We start from the raw sequence: 14,430 nt of genomic DNA, 5'->3' as shown, positions 1-14,430 counted from the left end.
AAAGGAAAAAATAATCAACAGGTATCTGCCTGTGGTGGTATACATTTCACCACCAATTGCATCCAGAAGGTAAAAAAAAAAGGGGGGGGGGGGGGGTCTTTAAATGTTATATTTATTTACAATGACAATAAAAGACAATAGTCTCACCTAATCCAATCTGATCAATTATGGGAAATTACTTAAACATTAATCTGCAGGAATTTCAATAGATTTGTATTTGCAGAGCTGAATCTCAGGAATGGATCCCAACTACATTTCCCAGAGTGCACCCATAGCAGCAAGCAGGCTGATAAGAAAGACTGGGGGAAGCTCAGTTAAACAAACTTCAGAGGAAAGAAGCTCCAAGTCCACTCAAGAATTCAGTCTAGGGATGCCCCGATACCATTTTTTTCACACCGAGTATTTTAATTTGTGTACTCGCCGATACCGAGTACCGATAAGATACTTCTACCACAAAAATAACTAGGCTAAAAATGCAATGAAAAATGCAATGAATTGGAAGACAGGTTTTATTTGGAACAGATAAATTCAATAACAATAAATAAAATGAGTGGAATAACTATTTTAAACAAAACTCAGCCGACAGGGCTTTCCTCCGCGGCCCGGTGGCGCTGGGAGCGCGCAGCCCCCCGGCCACGCACCGCGCCGACAGCCCGCTGGGTCCCAACACGGCCCGTGGGTTGTCTCTTGACATTTTCTGTGGCTTTTGCAGAACCTGAGCTAATGTTGGCTGTTGTGGTCTTGCAATAGCATTAGCAACCTCCGTATATTCAGCTTTATGATACGCCTTGAGATGTTTTATCAAGTTGCTGGTATTAAACGATGTATTCTCCTTCCCTCCTCTTCACACTTTAGCAGCACATAGCTTGCAGTCTGCCTTGCTTCTGATGTCGTCCCTTGAAATATGTCCACACTGCTGACATCCCGCTTGCATTAATTGTCGCCATCTTGCCTGAAACGGTGCTGCCAGTCTCACTCATGGGTATCACTCTCTTCTCATCACCACGCTAAGCTTAGCTGACTAGCGGCTAACATTAACAGCTGGCTGAGCAGTGGCGGCTCGGCGGCTGCTCTGCCCCAAGGCTGCACACTCACCCGAGGAGCCGCAGAGCGACTAAACATCTCCCCCTAGAGTCACTAATCAGTAACTACAACAAAATGAAGTGGTATAGGTGCGTGGTATCGGAGAATTTTTGCGAGTACGAGTTTATGAGAGCAGTATCGGCCCCGATACCGATACCAGTATCGGGGCCTCCCTAATTCAGTCCAAAGACGCCAATGGTCGGTGAAATGTTTTATTTGCTTTCATAGTTTGTGAAATGCTGCTTAATATGGTCACGTTTATGTTTAACTGCTGTGTAGATTGGTTAATGAAAGCATTGCAGCATTGACTTCATTGGTTTTGTGTTGAATGAGTTTGCACTAAGATAAGCTTTCATTTTTCAGTAAGAAAATATTTTATTTTGAGTTTGAAAAATTAAATAGAATACAGAAGGATAATACAAAGGTGAAAATGTTACAATTCTGTTGAATGTTAACAATTTTACTAAAAATGTGCAAAAATAAGATTTAAAAGGCTGAATGTGGGAAATTCATGAAATTAGATTTTTTTTTATTCAATTTAAAAGGCTTAAAAGATTGATTAATTTAAAAATGTTTAAAATGTTTAAGATATTTGATTCATTTAAAATGTTTTAAATGTTTAAGATACTTGATTCATTTAAAATGTTTAAGATGTTAACTTTTGTTTCTGTTTTTAAAGGTTTTAAACCTATTGTGATGAAGTGACCAACCAACCTAAAGAAAAATAAAAGTTTGAGTTGGAAATTGGAATTGTGTTGTCCTTGCGTCCTTTGGAGGGAAAAAGAGGTGGACTTGACAATAACAGTCTTAAATATTTGATATCATATCTGTTATAGGCAGGATACAAATACTCAATGTGCAATATGAAACCCAGTCTGAACTGATCTCAACCCCATTCAGTGTTCACTTTGACTCTCCATCCACCTGGAGGAGGAGGCAAAACTGAGGGTGGGAGGTCAGGAATGGAGAGGAGCTGCTGAGGTATCTCACTGTCAGCGTAAACCTCCTCGCTGTCTTCTTTAGTTTTTCCATCCCTGCAGAAACAAATAATCGAACAAGTGAATTGAAAATAAACAGAAATTATTATTAGCCAACCATGTAAAATTTTAAAGCAAAGATGAATGTACATACCCTTTGCTACTGAAGGCAGCTTGCGTCTTCTCCCTTTTCAAAAGCCATTTTTCTATACTTCGCTCAACAATCTTTCTCTCCTCATAATCTTCTTTATTCTGCCTCTCCTCTAGGGATAAAAAAAAAGAAAAATATAGATCAATATACATCGATATCTATACGTGTGGTTGACAGCTAATAACATACATATGCTTCAGAACTACTAATTTCTTTCAAATTACTTTACATGTGTTTCTTATCCTTCTTACTACTAATTTCAGATCTCGACAAACAGGTTTTTTGACACCAGGAGAGCATTTATGACATCAATGTCTGCATTATTTCTGAAAGATTTTTTTTTGTTTGTTTGAACTTCTTTTAAATGTGCTACAGATATAAAACTTAGACTTATACTTAGACTTAAACTTAGATTATCTCTGGATGGTCAAAAGAAAAAAATCCTGCAAAAGGAAACAGCACCATCCACTGGTTAGGGCCCGAGCACTGAAGATGCGAGGACCCTATTGTATTTGTAGTGTTTATTAGGGCCCGAGCACTTACAGTGCGAAGGCCCTATTGTATCTATAGGAATTTTCCTTTTTTTTTTCCTTTTCCTTTTTTTTTTCCGACAAAAGGAGGGCCTTTTTGCCCCCCTAAACGTGCCCCAAAAGTCACCAAATTTTGCACGCAAGCCAGGCCTGGCGAAAAATTTGATATTTAATGGTTTGCATTAACGGGCGTGGCAAAATGGCTCAACAGCGCCCCCTACAAAACTTTGTGCCTCAAGCCCCACAATACGGTCTGACGTACATGCACGAAAATCAGTACACACCTGTATCATGTCGCAACTTAAAGAAAAGTCTCTTGGCGCCATGGCCGAAATCGAACAGGAAGTTGGCCATTTTTAAATAATCGTGTAATTTTGGCGCAATTTATGCCACTTCTTCGGCCGTTAATACGGTCGAACCGTAACGTGCACCCAGGTGTGTTATACATCAAAAAGTGCGTCTCAATCCTGCGACGATGTGCATTACTTTTCTCAGTCAAAAGCGTTACCGTGGCGACGATAGACGTCAAAAAGCACGACCCCCCTTCATCTGATTGGTCCATATTTGATAGTTCCTACTTTCTGCCATAACTTTTGAATGGGATGTGATAAAGACATGTGGGTGGTGTCATCGGACTCGGTATTGAGTGCTTCACCTTAATTGGTGCAAATTAGCCCCACCCCTTCTTCTGATTGGTCGATATGTGATAGTTCCGATTTTCTGCAATAACTTTTGACTGCTTTGACATAAAGACTCGTGGGTGGTGTCATCGGACATGGTTTTGAGCCCCTTGAACATAATTGCTGCACATTAGCCCTGCCCCTTCATCTGATTGGTCGATATCTGATAGTTCTTACTTTCTGCCATAACTTTTTTCATACTCATTCATCCCTAATAGTGATGTTTATTTTTCCATATGAAATTAACATTTATTCTATTAATTTCCTTTATAATCCTTGGTGGGATTGCAAGAAAGTATACTGGATAGATTTACTTGGATAATGATTCAATTTTGGTTAACAATGTTCTACCAAACAACGTTAAGCCCCTTTGCAGCCAGTTATTTTTTTTTACATTTATCGTATTTTAAATATTCTCTCTTTGGGGGGACCTGGAGGGAGGGCGGTGGCCAGGAGTGCGAGGGCCCGATCAACTCTGCTTCCAGCATTAATTACAGCTTACCTTCCAACTGCGTCATTAAGTCTAGCTGCTCTTCTTTAGACATGTGAGAAAACCTGCAGTTTGGGCCAAAATCACAAATTCCTAAAGAAAATAAAAGTCAAAAATAAGTGACAGAAATGACAAAAAAAAGAGAATTACAAAAATATACAAACGTGATTGTCTGATAAAAGCACTGTTCTGTTACCCTTTTGGAGAAACTTCCTGCAGGGTTTCTTTGCTTGCTCATCATACAGAACAGCTGCAGGGTCTATGAAACAAAAAAAAGATTATCATAAAAAGAATTGTAGAGCGTTTCTTGTGGGATCCCTGTCAAAAAATAAAGCATCTACACAGAAACATTACATTTTATGATATATAGTACACCTGAGAATTAATTTGAAACACTGTCACGTCGCAAATCTCACCTCTAAATTGGTCAAACCAGGCTTTTTTAGCCCTGTGATGTTGAACACCATTTAGATGTTTCTTCCTGTTGTGCATGTTGTCCTGAAAGGACCGATCACAGTAATCACAAAAGTATCTTCTCCCCATGATGATCAGACCAGTAAAATGTCACCTTTCAAACACCTAAAATGAAACAGAAAATAAAACAGAAATAAAACATAAAAACAATACAACATAGAACTGCTCTCACAGTATACAGTACTAACTGAAGAACCTATGTAAAATACAAAATCAAATAAGAGTGTTCTCAAATTACACATGATCAGTAACTAAAGATCGTCCCTTAGATAAGAGAACAAGAAAAACATTCAAGAATACTGTGCACATCCACACATAAAATCAAGGAGTATAATTCAGCCAGGATCTAAATTATTCTAACTGTGACCAGCAGACCAGCAGACGTGTCCCATTAAAATACGGTTGCCAACCGTCCCTTGAAAAACGGAATCGTCCCATATTTATAAACTAAAGTACGCGTCCCATATTGACCTGAAAAGCGACGCACTTTGTCCCGTATTACTGTGAGTCAAAAAATAGTCATAAAATGGCATTGAGCTTTTGTGTTCATACGTAATTTTTTTCTGTTCTACTACAACTGTAGTCTACAGTCATGGCCTTTGAGGCAGAAATATGTTTACAAGTTTTCTTCAGACTTTCTGTTTGCACTTTTGTTATTGCACTAAAAATGTGCACTATTACAGAATGGATTTTCTGCTTTCTTTCTATTGTTTTATATTAATTTATACAAATTTAAGTTAAGCAGGATATGTTTCTGTTTAAGAAAGATAATTATTTTATTCAGTTAATTTTGTTATTTTGTATTAAAGTGAATTGCTGGATAATAATTTGTTTTCCATGTTTTCATTGCATTCAAAAATATGCATCTGATTCAATTCAGGTTCGAATTAAATAGTTAAAAAATCGTTTCACTCACAAAAAAAGGGGCTAAAAATTTTCACCACGCCAGGAAGAGTGAAGGCAATCGTTGGCAACTCTACATTAAAACCCCTGCGTACTATGTACGACTGAGCAAATTAACCCTGCATTTTAATTCCTTCTCTCCAACCGATAAACTTCAATTGTCCTTAATATTGTTCATTAAATGTATGTAGAAAGAAGACAAATTACCACTGATGATCGGCAGTCCTGTGCAGCTTCTCAACGCTGTTTACGTTTCACGAGGAGGAAACGTTTTCCGGTCGCTGTGATAGCGTCATCCCGGTTCGTTGCGTCACATCCGCTCTTGCGCATTACCCGTCACACCGAAAACATGGCGCTGGCTAAGTCCGTCTACAATCTTCTGTTCAGGAGGACGTCAACTTTTGCTATAACCATCATGGTTGGAGCAGTCTTCTTTGAACGGGTATTTGACCAAGCCGGCGATACGATCTTTGAGCAGATGAATCGCGGGGTAAGAGTTAATTTACTGCTTTTTATACGATCCTGACCTTGTAAGCAGAGGACGAAGTGGCGCTAGCGTTAGCTGCGCTAGCTGAGCTGTTTGATTTAAACATGTCTAATGTCGGTTTACGTGTGGCTTCTTACAGAAACTATGGAAGCACATCAAACACAACTACGAGCAGAAAGAAGAGGAATAGGACTGCAGCTGAATGCCAGCTTTGTCGTACTTCCCTTCCCCATCCTTGGCTTCAACATCCTAATCAACAGCTACCAACATGGACAGTTTGCTCAAAGTCCTGCATCAGAACATCTGTGCTGGGACTGACTGTCCGGGACACATGAACATGAAGATGGAGCACATTAACCTGTCGGCTCTTCCACATCATTGCTGATATTTGTGATGCCCTTGTTGTCCCTACAGATTGTAAAATGTTAAATTAAACTTGTTAATGTCTTACAGGTCTTGTGCGGTTTGATTTTTCGTATCAAATATAGGATATGTTCCAGAGCAACTATGATGGAAGCATCTTTATTAAATTAGTTCACTTATCTTTTATCTACTAGGGCTGTTCGATTTTGCCCAAAAATAAAATCTCAAAATCCCATTTTCGATTACGATTATTTTGTGAATTGACAAAAGGCAAAGAAATGATTTCAAATATGCTGTTTTTTTATTGAACATTTGCCCCATTGGGCTTTAAGTGCAAACTTTGCTCTTATTGTTATGTTATGAATCTTTATTTCGGCTTGTACAGAACAAGATGAAAAGGAAAGAAAAAAAAACATTTCTTTTGCCGAAAAGGTGTAGGCTGAAGCCGTAGCTTATAGTGCCAACCTTTTTTTCTTATGATCAGCAAAAATATGAGACATTAGCTTTTACTCAGTGGAAACAAACAATACATAAAGAAGAAAAAAATAAGTAAGACAAAATATAAAATTGACGTTTCACATCCTAGAATGTTTTTGATAATATACTTTATAATTATAGTGTTTTATATTTATTTACAGTATTTTCTTTAAACAATTTCTTAAACTTGACGATAGAGCGACACATTTTTAGGTTGTCATTACAACTATTCCCAATTTCTCTAGCCTTAATTGATGTACATCTCTTTTTAATATTAGTTCTTGCTGTCGTCATCTCAAACATGAGTTTCCCCCTCAGGTCATAGCGGGTTTCTTTTATCTGGAACAGGTCCTATTAAACCAATATTAAATTAATGAATAAAGTGCAAATCTCTGTAAAATAAGTTGAAAAAAAGTTTTAAAAAAATATAATAAAATATAAAGTTTTATCTCTGAAAAAAAAAATCAGGAAATCAGCACTTGCAAACATACAGTAAGTTATATTTCCAATTAAATAAAACAAGACATTTTCTAATTAAACTAAACTGGGTCTTTGCATGCTAAATAATAATGCAACCCATGAAGGAGGTAGAGGTGTGAAAATCACATTTATTCACATTTGCAAGTTTTTTGCAAGGAACACGAGCCGGTCTACCGCATCTGGCTTGAGGGATGTCCGGTGGCATGTTACAACGCCCCCTCCTACACTAAAGAGCCTCTCCGATGGGGCACTTGTCACAGGTATTGAGAGGTATTTCCATCAATCATTAATATGGTATCAATCATTAATATGTGTGCAGGAAAGGTAAAAAAAAAAAAAAGTGAAAAATCGATTTTATGAGTTTCACGTTTTAACATCGTTCTAATTACATAATCGCGATTACGATTTAAAATCGATTAATCGAACAGCCCTATTATCTACTGTAATTATTTTATTTTTTCCAGTTTATTTTAAGTTTTAATTTACAATTCTTTCTTCAGAAATGTAGATATTTGCCCTAATTGTGAAAGTCCTCGTACACAATTCACAAAAAATATGAATCCGTGGCATGGTGATATTGAATTAAAGTGCTCAATTCAAGAACAAAGTTTTCTGTTTGTAAATCACATATCTTTTTACTAGTTTTGTTATAAATCATAAGCTTGAAATCAATTTATGTGCATGTGTACACACAAAACTGAACAGGAATATAAATTCCAACACCGATGACGTACACCTATGGTTTCCACTGAAACAGACCCCACCTGTGGACATACAGGTGTTTAGATCAGGTGGGCGGGGCCCCCATGGCAACGGGAGGAGGCAGCCAGGAAACCCACGGACCAGGACCCAGCTGAGCACCAGCCACCCGCATAGGCTGATAGGCTGATCACAGGGCCAAGAGGTTATGTTGACGTTCTAGTATCACTACAACTAATGATAAACTATGACTTGCAGGCATTGTGGTGGTTGGAGTACAGCTGCAGTGCTTGTAAGAATTCTATTCCGCTATATTTCTCATATCAGGAAGATTATTCCAGCACTAATCCTTTAATGGGAATATGTACATTTCATATCCAGTAACTTCAATAGTATTGTTCAAGCAATGTTTTCCAAAACATTTAAGTATTCTACCATTGATGGATTTATTTAGTGATTTTATTAAGACTATAAAGACAAGATGATGCTCGTGCAATCAGGATCATCCATCCATCCATTTTCTATACCCGCTTTATCCTTTGCAGGCTCACGGGGTCTGCTGGACCCTATCCCAGCTCATTACAGGCGAGAGGCAGGGGTTCACCCTGGACAGGTCGACAGTCCATCACAGGTCCACACATACAGACAGACAACCAGGCATACACACTTACGTGCAATTTAGAATCATCAGTTAACCTAAGATGCATGTTTTTGGACTGTGGGAGGAAGCTGGAGTACCCGGAGGGAACCCACGCAAGCACGGGGAGAACATGTAAACATCCCTATCAGTATATGTTAAAAGAAAAAGTTCTGCTGATGATAAATCTACTGCAATGAGAAACTTGATTCTAGATCATTTGAAAAAATTTGAGATAAACAGTTAATAATAATAATACATTTTATTTGTATAGCGCTTTTCAAGGCACTCAAAGACGCTTTACATTAGTCATAATCATAAAAACAGTACACAAAGGACAATTACAAACTAAGCCTAAGCCTTAAACTAAGTTTAACTAAGCCTTTGTTTATTTACAGAGAAAATGGTAAATCTCCTATGCAGATAACCACGTATGACCTGATGCTGAGGGTTCAAAAATGTCCAGTACAATCAGGTGGATGTATAACTGAAATATATACAGTACTCTTAAATGGTCTGTTTGATTTTATTGTTACTTTTTTTTTTCAGTAAATATATATATATTTTCTTTTTCTCAAGGAGGTAGCTTGGGAAACACTACAGGGAGGCTCTTTAATGAAATTGGATACTTGGAAAAATCATCAGTTACTGCCAGTGTAAGAACCGAAGATAAAATATCAAACCTCTATGTCACTTTACAATGGTGGCATCATGTAAACCATTAAGATATGGGGTCAGAGGAGGACACAGCTTCTCAAATGCGTTGCATAAAACTGCACAAAGGCCTCAGGCCTCAAGGGGGCACACTGACATTGGCCTGGTTTCCCAGATCAGTTAAGTAGCTCTTAACAGCGAAAGACTTCTTTCAAACCTTCTAAAGGAGCCTGTGAAAGAAGTCTTTCGCTGTTAAGAGCTACTTAACTGAGCTGGGAAACCGGGCCATTGTCTGTCATATGGAAAAATCTGAGGTATTCTTTTATCAGCAATCTGTTGACGGCTGACATCGTTGGCTACTGTGCGCTTGACAAGAAGTGGACCCACAAATTATTACAAGTTACATACAAGTTATTTGGGCCAGAAACATTAGTACATGCAATGAAATCAGAAACAAGCTTTGCACAATATTATGGACAAAACAACTCTTAATATCAATAAAAATGCAGGCTAAAGGACATAATGCCAATACATCAGATTTAAACTAATTGTAAAAACAGTGTAAACATAGAATTTTAGCATTTTTTCATGTCATTTCTTCATCCATCTGTGTTATTTGAAATGACCCATCTGCTTGCCTTTTACAGGAATTATGTGCATATTACATATTTAGCATGCAGATGCCATAAAATCATACATGTCAGACTAGAAAATATGTCACAGAGCACCTTCTAATACTCAGATTTGACAAAAAAATGTTACAAAATGTTGTCTAGACATGTTGATCAAATGTAGCAATGCACCTCTAGCTTAATCCCAATAAGACAATGTCTTAATGACGTCTCAAGCTCAGGACTAACCTTGGTGGAGAAATAAGCATCAAATCAGGTAAAAAAGAAAAAAAACCTAACTGATATTTTAGGAAAACCTAAAACCTCTTCATATTGCATACATCAAATACAGTTGTACATTTGCTGCTTCTGTTCTTGTTAACAACTCTAGAGCCATATTAAATAATAAGGATACAGTGATACAATGAACAGTCAATAAAAATAATCTATTAACCAGCCCCATAGTTTAGTAAGCCACAGGCTTACACCCAAGTCTGATAAGTATTGTATTTCAGGTGTGAGCATTTTTTCACAAATTGTCTCAAATCTGGGATCAATGTGTTTTTTCATGTTGTAACCCAGGATGGATTTTTCTCCAACTGGCTGCCAAGGCAGGAAACGTCTGTCCTGAATCTTTTGGGCTTCAACAGCACCTGCACCCTTAATGCAGATGTTCTTCATCTCAGTATTTTTCTTCCTCAGTTCATATACTTCCTTTTCCATCCGTTCTCTCCCATAAGTTTCCACTCTGGCCCAGAAGGTAGCATTGAAATATTGATAGAGTTTCCAGTCAGCCCCGTTCCACTGTAAAGCTTTGGCCCTCATCCTGGAGTCCAGTTTAGACACCATCGAGCTCTTGCGAGCGTTAAGCGTAAAATACAGAATGTCCTCCATAGTCCAACAGAGTAGATCCTTAAGCAGAATCAGAGACTCGTCAAAATATTCTGCTATGAGGACCAGATTAAAGCGTTTTGATAAGTAATGAATAGATCTTATAACATGGGGGTCATCAGCTTCAAGGTTGTTGTCAAAGCCAAAGTCAAAAAACAGCATATTTTTAAGATAGAATGAGTTAAAAGCCTCTGGACTGTAATAAGCCAAAGGATTGTTCAGAAATTCTGCCAGTTTGTTCTCTCCACTAATGCTCCAGGTGAAGGGAACTGCTCTGTGGTAATAATGGAAGGACGACTCAAAGAGATCAACCGGGTTACGTAAGATGGTGATGTACATAGCATCAGGAGGCAGGAGTTTGGCAACCTCTTCATGGCTGAAGCGCATGTGGTTACAAACAATGTTGAAACAGTCCCCTGGCCTGTAGTTCTTCACCTGGGAGCGCAGGAACGGCGATGGGTAGAAGAAGTCATTCCTTCCATCAGGGAAAGCAAACTTAAGCTCATGCTTTTCCCCAAATCTGAACAGGATGTTGAGGATGGTGCTGCTTGCAGTTTTATGGGTCTTCATGAACATGATGTTCACTTTGGGGGAGCACTCCTCCCCAGATGTGGAGGTGTCAGCGAGAACCATTGAACTTTTTCTTAATGATTTGGCTACGCTGAGTGGACAGGTGTCAACTTGAAGCTCCCTGTAAATAAAACATGCTGTATGGTTAAGCATACTGTATTTGATTAATTTTAAAAACACTCATGGTATTCTAAACCAACCTCATAGTCCCTTGGCTTGGGTTTGTTACACAGTACAGCACCAGGACGACGTTCGTCAGTAAAATCCAGGGAATCAGCATTCGTACCAAAGCTATGTATTTACTTCTTTTGAGCGAAGACATCATCAGAAGCCAAGACCTTATAATTAAACTGGAGATAAAACAAATGGGATGAAGAGACCAATAAGGGTTAGAGTTACAGAGCATGCTGGAATTAATGACAGTCAAATAATGCTGGCCATGTGCCAATCATTACACAAATCAACTAATTTGCTTCTTACCTCCTTCATGCCCATCTGCACAACCACAACGTATGTAATGATCTTATTAAGCTAAAAGGAATTCATAATGTTGACTAATGCTAAAAAGGAAGAGGTTAAAAATGGGCATGGGAGATAATAAACTAAGTGAGAATAAAGGGTGTGAAGAAAATACAGATAAGAACAAGAACTGCTGCATCCTTCGTTAGATCATACACAAGACAAAACCCTCATGTTTACACTTAAAACATGTGTATGGTTCTTCAAAGTTTCCATTTCAACAAACAGCTGAATAAGAAGACATACTCACCATATTACCAGAAATTCAGTATTGAGAAAAAATACTTTTTAAGTGACAAATTCTAAATGTAAAAGGACTGCTATGACCATGGGACAGATGCTCACTCCTGATTAAATGAGCTTTGGGTTTGAATGTAAAGAACAAATTCAACTGAAAACCTCAATTTGATCAAGTCACATTGATGAATGTCATCAAAACTTTCTTTGATAGAACAAACAGCCAAGGAAAAATAGCATCATACATCAAAGGAAGCGTTCCATATGTGGAGGTATTTGATGAGGAAAGAAAAATGAATTAACAAGAATTTGAGAGCTTTAAACTTACCTGTGAGATGGAAGTGTCAGCAGAGTCAGACTGATTACTCTGTTCTGCTCCTCTCAGCATTCTGTTCCCACACCTCACATCTTATTGGCTGTTTGGAAGGCTTCAAGAGATTAGATCCATTACCTTCAAGTAGTAGTTATGGGGGTAGTGTATTTATAAAAAAGAAAAAAGTGTAGTATATTTTTATCACAGGCCTTTACTTTATAGGTTGAATTTACGCTGCAAGCACCATAAAAATTATTAATTGGTTGATTATCTTGTCAAACAAAAGGCATAATAATAATTTTTTTTTAAACATGCTTTTTTGGAGCGAGAAATAATTTCCAAGTTGTCTCACAAAAACATGGGGGATCTGAAATTCAAAGAATAATAAATGCGTAATCCTCTGGGCACTAAAATCCGTTTTATTTTGTTCTATATTGTAATAGTATAATCAAAAGTTACACAAAATAACACAAATATCTTAAAAGCTCATATAACTACATAATGTAAAGAATAATTCAAATAGCATACAAGCCACTTGGTTTCGTCCATAGCTATGCACTAAGCAACCAGCATAGCAACGACAGAAAACGAAAAACTGCAACAATTTTATCCCGAGACCTGAAAAGTTAATCGTAATAACTAACAAACCAAAGATCATACTACAGCAACTGAACGAATATTATGAAATTTCAATGTATATTTCTCGCTAGAAATATGATCAAAACGCTTTTAATTCAAAGGGGGGGGGGGTGCAGGCAGGCGGAAGCCTGCATACACCAATGCTACACCACTTTTCCACTGAGAAAGACAAGGATGGCCGCCATGTTTTTATTTTTACAAGGCAGCTGGTGGCAGTCACAGAACTTTTCGGTAGGCCAATAGAAAATAATAGGGGAAAAAACGTGAACATGTCATAATAAGAGGCTTTATTGTGAAACTAATACATTTTGTTGCTTCATATTTTGAAATCGAAGGCAAGCGCCTGGTGGCCGGGTCTTTGCCCATGGGACCCGGCATGGCCCAGCCCGAAACGGCGACATGGGTCCGCCTTCCCATAGGCCCACCACCCGCAGGAAGGTCCATGAGAGGCTGGTGCTATGTGGTCTGGGTAGCAGTCGTTGCGGGGTGCCTCGACGACCCAATCCCTGGACCAAAACCCTCTCAGTAAGGACATGGAATGTCACCTCGCTGGGGGGGAAGGAGCCGGAGCTTGTGCGTGAGGTTGATAGATACCGGCTAGAGATAGTCGGGCTCACCTCCACACATAGCTTGGGCTCTGGAACCCAGCTCCTTGAAAGGGGCTGGACCCTCCACTACTCTGGAGTTGCCCAGGGTGAGAGGCGGCAGGCTGGTGTGGGCTTGGTTATAGCCCCTCAGCTCAGTCGCCATGTGTTGGAGTTCACCCCGGTGAACGAGAGGGTCGCTTCCCTGCGCCTTCGGGTCGGGGAAAGGTCTCTCACTGTTGTTTGTGCCTACGGGCCGAACAGCAGTGGGGAGTACCCGGCCTTCTTGGGGTCCCTGGGAGGGGTACTGGATAGTGCTCCAACTGGGGACTCCATTGTTCTACTGGGGGACTTCAACGCTCACGTGGGCAATGGCAGTGATACCTGGAGAGGCGCGATTGGGAGGAAGGGCCTCCCCGATCTGAACCCGAGCGGTGTTTTGTTGTTGGACTTCTGTGCTAGTCACAGTTTGTCCATGTTCAAGCATAAGGGTGTCCATCAGTGCACGTGGCACCAGGACACCCTAGGCCGGAGGTCAATGATCGACTTTGTTGTCGTTTCATCTGACCTTCGGCCGCATGTCTTGGACACTCGGGTGAAGAGAGGGGCTGAGCTGTCAACTGATCACCACCTGGTGGTGAGTTGGATGCGCTGGCGGAGGAGGAGGTTGGACAGACCAGGCAGACCCAAACGGATTGTGAAGGTCTGTTGGGAACGTCTGGCCGTCTGGAAGATGTCCCTCTGTCAGGGACATCTTCAACTCCCACCTCCGGGAGAGCTTCTCTCAGATCCCGGGGGAGGCGGGGGCCATTGAGTCCGAGTGGACCATGTTCTCTGCCTCCATTGTCGACGCGGCGGCTCAAAGTTGTGGTCGCAAGGTCTCCAGTGCCTGTCGTGGCGGCAATCCTAGAACCCGGTGGTGGACACCGGAAGTACAGGATGCCGTCAGACTGAAGAAGGAGTCCTACCGGGCTATGTTGG

At 39.7% G+C, this 14,430-nt stretch overlaps 3 protein-coding genes across 3 annotated transcripts; 1 reads left to right on the top strand and 2 right to left on the bottom strand.

Annotated features, from left to right (window-relative positions):
* Positions 1 to 493: 493 nt before the first annotated feature.
* Positions 494 to 5,511, bottom strand: zmat5 (zinc finger, matrin-type 5). The gene is made up of 6 exons (XM_061733374.1): positions 5,496 to 5,511; positions 4,328 to 4,490; positions 4,108 to 4,170; positions 3,924 to 4,004; positions 2,215 to 2,323; positions 494 to 2,117 (listed from the first exon to the last, which is right to left on the bottom strand). Exons 2-6 carry the CDS (start codon positions 4,452 to 4,454, stop codon positions 1,970 to 1,972), a joined length of 528 nt encoding a protein of 175 aa, XP_061589358.1. The 5' UTR covers positions 4,455 to 4,490; positions 5,496 to 5,511; the 3' UTR covers positions 494 to 1,969.
* Positions 5,512 to 5,603: 92 nt separating this feature from the next.
* On the top strand, positions 5,604 to 6,221 carry LOC133454653 (cytochrome b-c1 complex subunit 9). The gene is made up of 2 exons (XM_061733373.1): positions 5,604 to 5,778; positions 5,915 to 6,221. Exons 1-2 carry the CDS (start codon positions 5,638 to 5,640, stop codon positions 5,963 to 5,965), a joined length of 192 nt encoding a protein of 63 aa, XP_061589357.1. The 5' UTR covers positions 5,604 to 5,637; the 3' UTR covers positions 5,966 to 6,221.
* Positions 6,222 to 9,651: 3,430 nt separating this feature from the next.
* On the bottom strand, positions 9,652 to 12,272 carry gal3st1b (galactose-3-O-sulfotransferase 1b). The gene is made up of 3 exons (XM_061733372.1): positions 12,242 to 12,272; positions 11,358 to 11,507; positions 9,652 to 11,278 (listed from the first exon to the last, which is right to left on the bottom strand). Exons 2-3 carry the CDS (start codon positions 11,480 to 11,482, stop codon positions 10,129 to 10,131), a joined length of 1,275 nt encoding a protein of 424 aa, XP_061589356.1. The 5' UTR covers positions 11,483 to 11,507; positions 12,242 to 12,272; the 3' UTR covers positions 9,652 to 10,128.
* Positions 12,273 to 14,430: the final 2,158 nt, after the last annotated feature.

The sequence above is a fragment of the Cololabis saira genome, chromosome 11, assembly GCF_033807715.1.
Source record: "Cololabis saira isolate AMF1-May2022 chromosome 11, fColSai1.1, whole genome shotgun sequence".
Taxonomy (NCBI): Eukaryota; Metazoa; Chordata; class Actinopteri; order Beloniformes; family Belonidae; genus Cololabis; species Cololabis saira.
The sequence above is the reverse complement of the archived record's forward strand: the minus strand, read 5'-3'. Positions and strand labels throughout refer to the sequence as shown.

What these genes read in the sequence shown, in the direction of transcription:
- zmat5 (XM_061733374.1), bottom strand. Translation starts at nt 4,454, where the DNA reads ATGGGGAGAAGATACTTTTGTGATTACTGTGATCGGTCCTTTCAGGAC. An exon ending in CTTAATGACGCAGTTGGAAG is followed by an intron (nt 2,324 to 3,923) that starts GTAAGCTGTAAT and finishes TTTTATCCCTAG; the next exon opens with AGGAGAGGCAGAATAAAGAA. An exon ending in GCTGCCTTCAGTAGCAAAGG is followed by an intron (nt 2,118 to 2,214) that starts GTATGTACATTC and finishes TTGTTTCTGCAG; the next exon opens with GGATGGAAAAACTAAAGAAG.
- LOC133454653 (XM_061733373.1), top strand. Translation starts at nt 5,638, where the DNA reads ATGGCGCTGGCTAAGTCCGTCTACAATCTTCTGTTCAGGAGGACGTCA. An exon ending in TTGAGCAGATGAATCGCGGG is followed by an intron (nt 5,779 to 5,914) that starts GTAAGAGTTAAT and finishes GGCTTCTTACAG; the next exon opens with AAACTATGGAAGCACATCAA.
- gal3st1b (XM_061733372.1), bottom strand. Translation starts at nt 11,482, where the DNA reads ATGATGTCTTCGCTCAAAAGAAGTAAATACATAGCTTTGGTACGAATG. An exon ending in CCAAGCCAAGGGACTATGAG is followed by an intron (nt 11,279 to 11,357) that starts GTTGGTTTAGAA and finishes TTTTATTTACAG; the next exon opens with GGAGCTTCAAGTTGACACCT.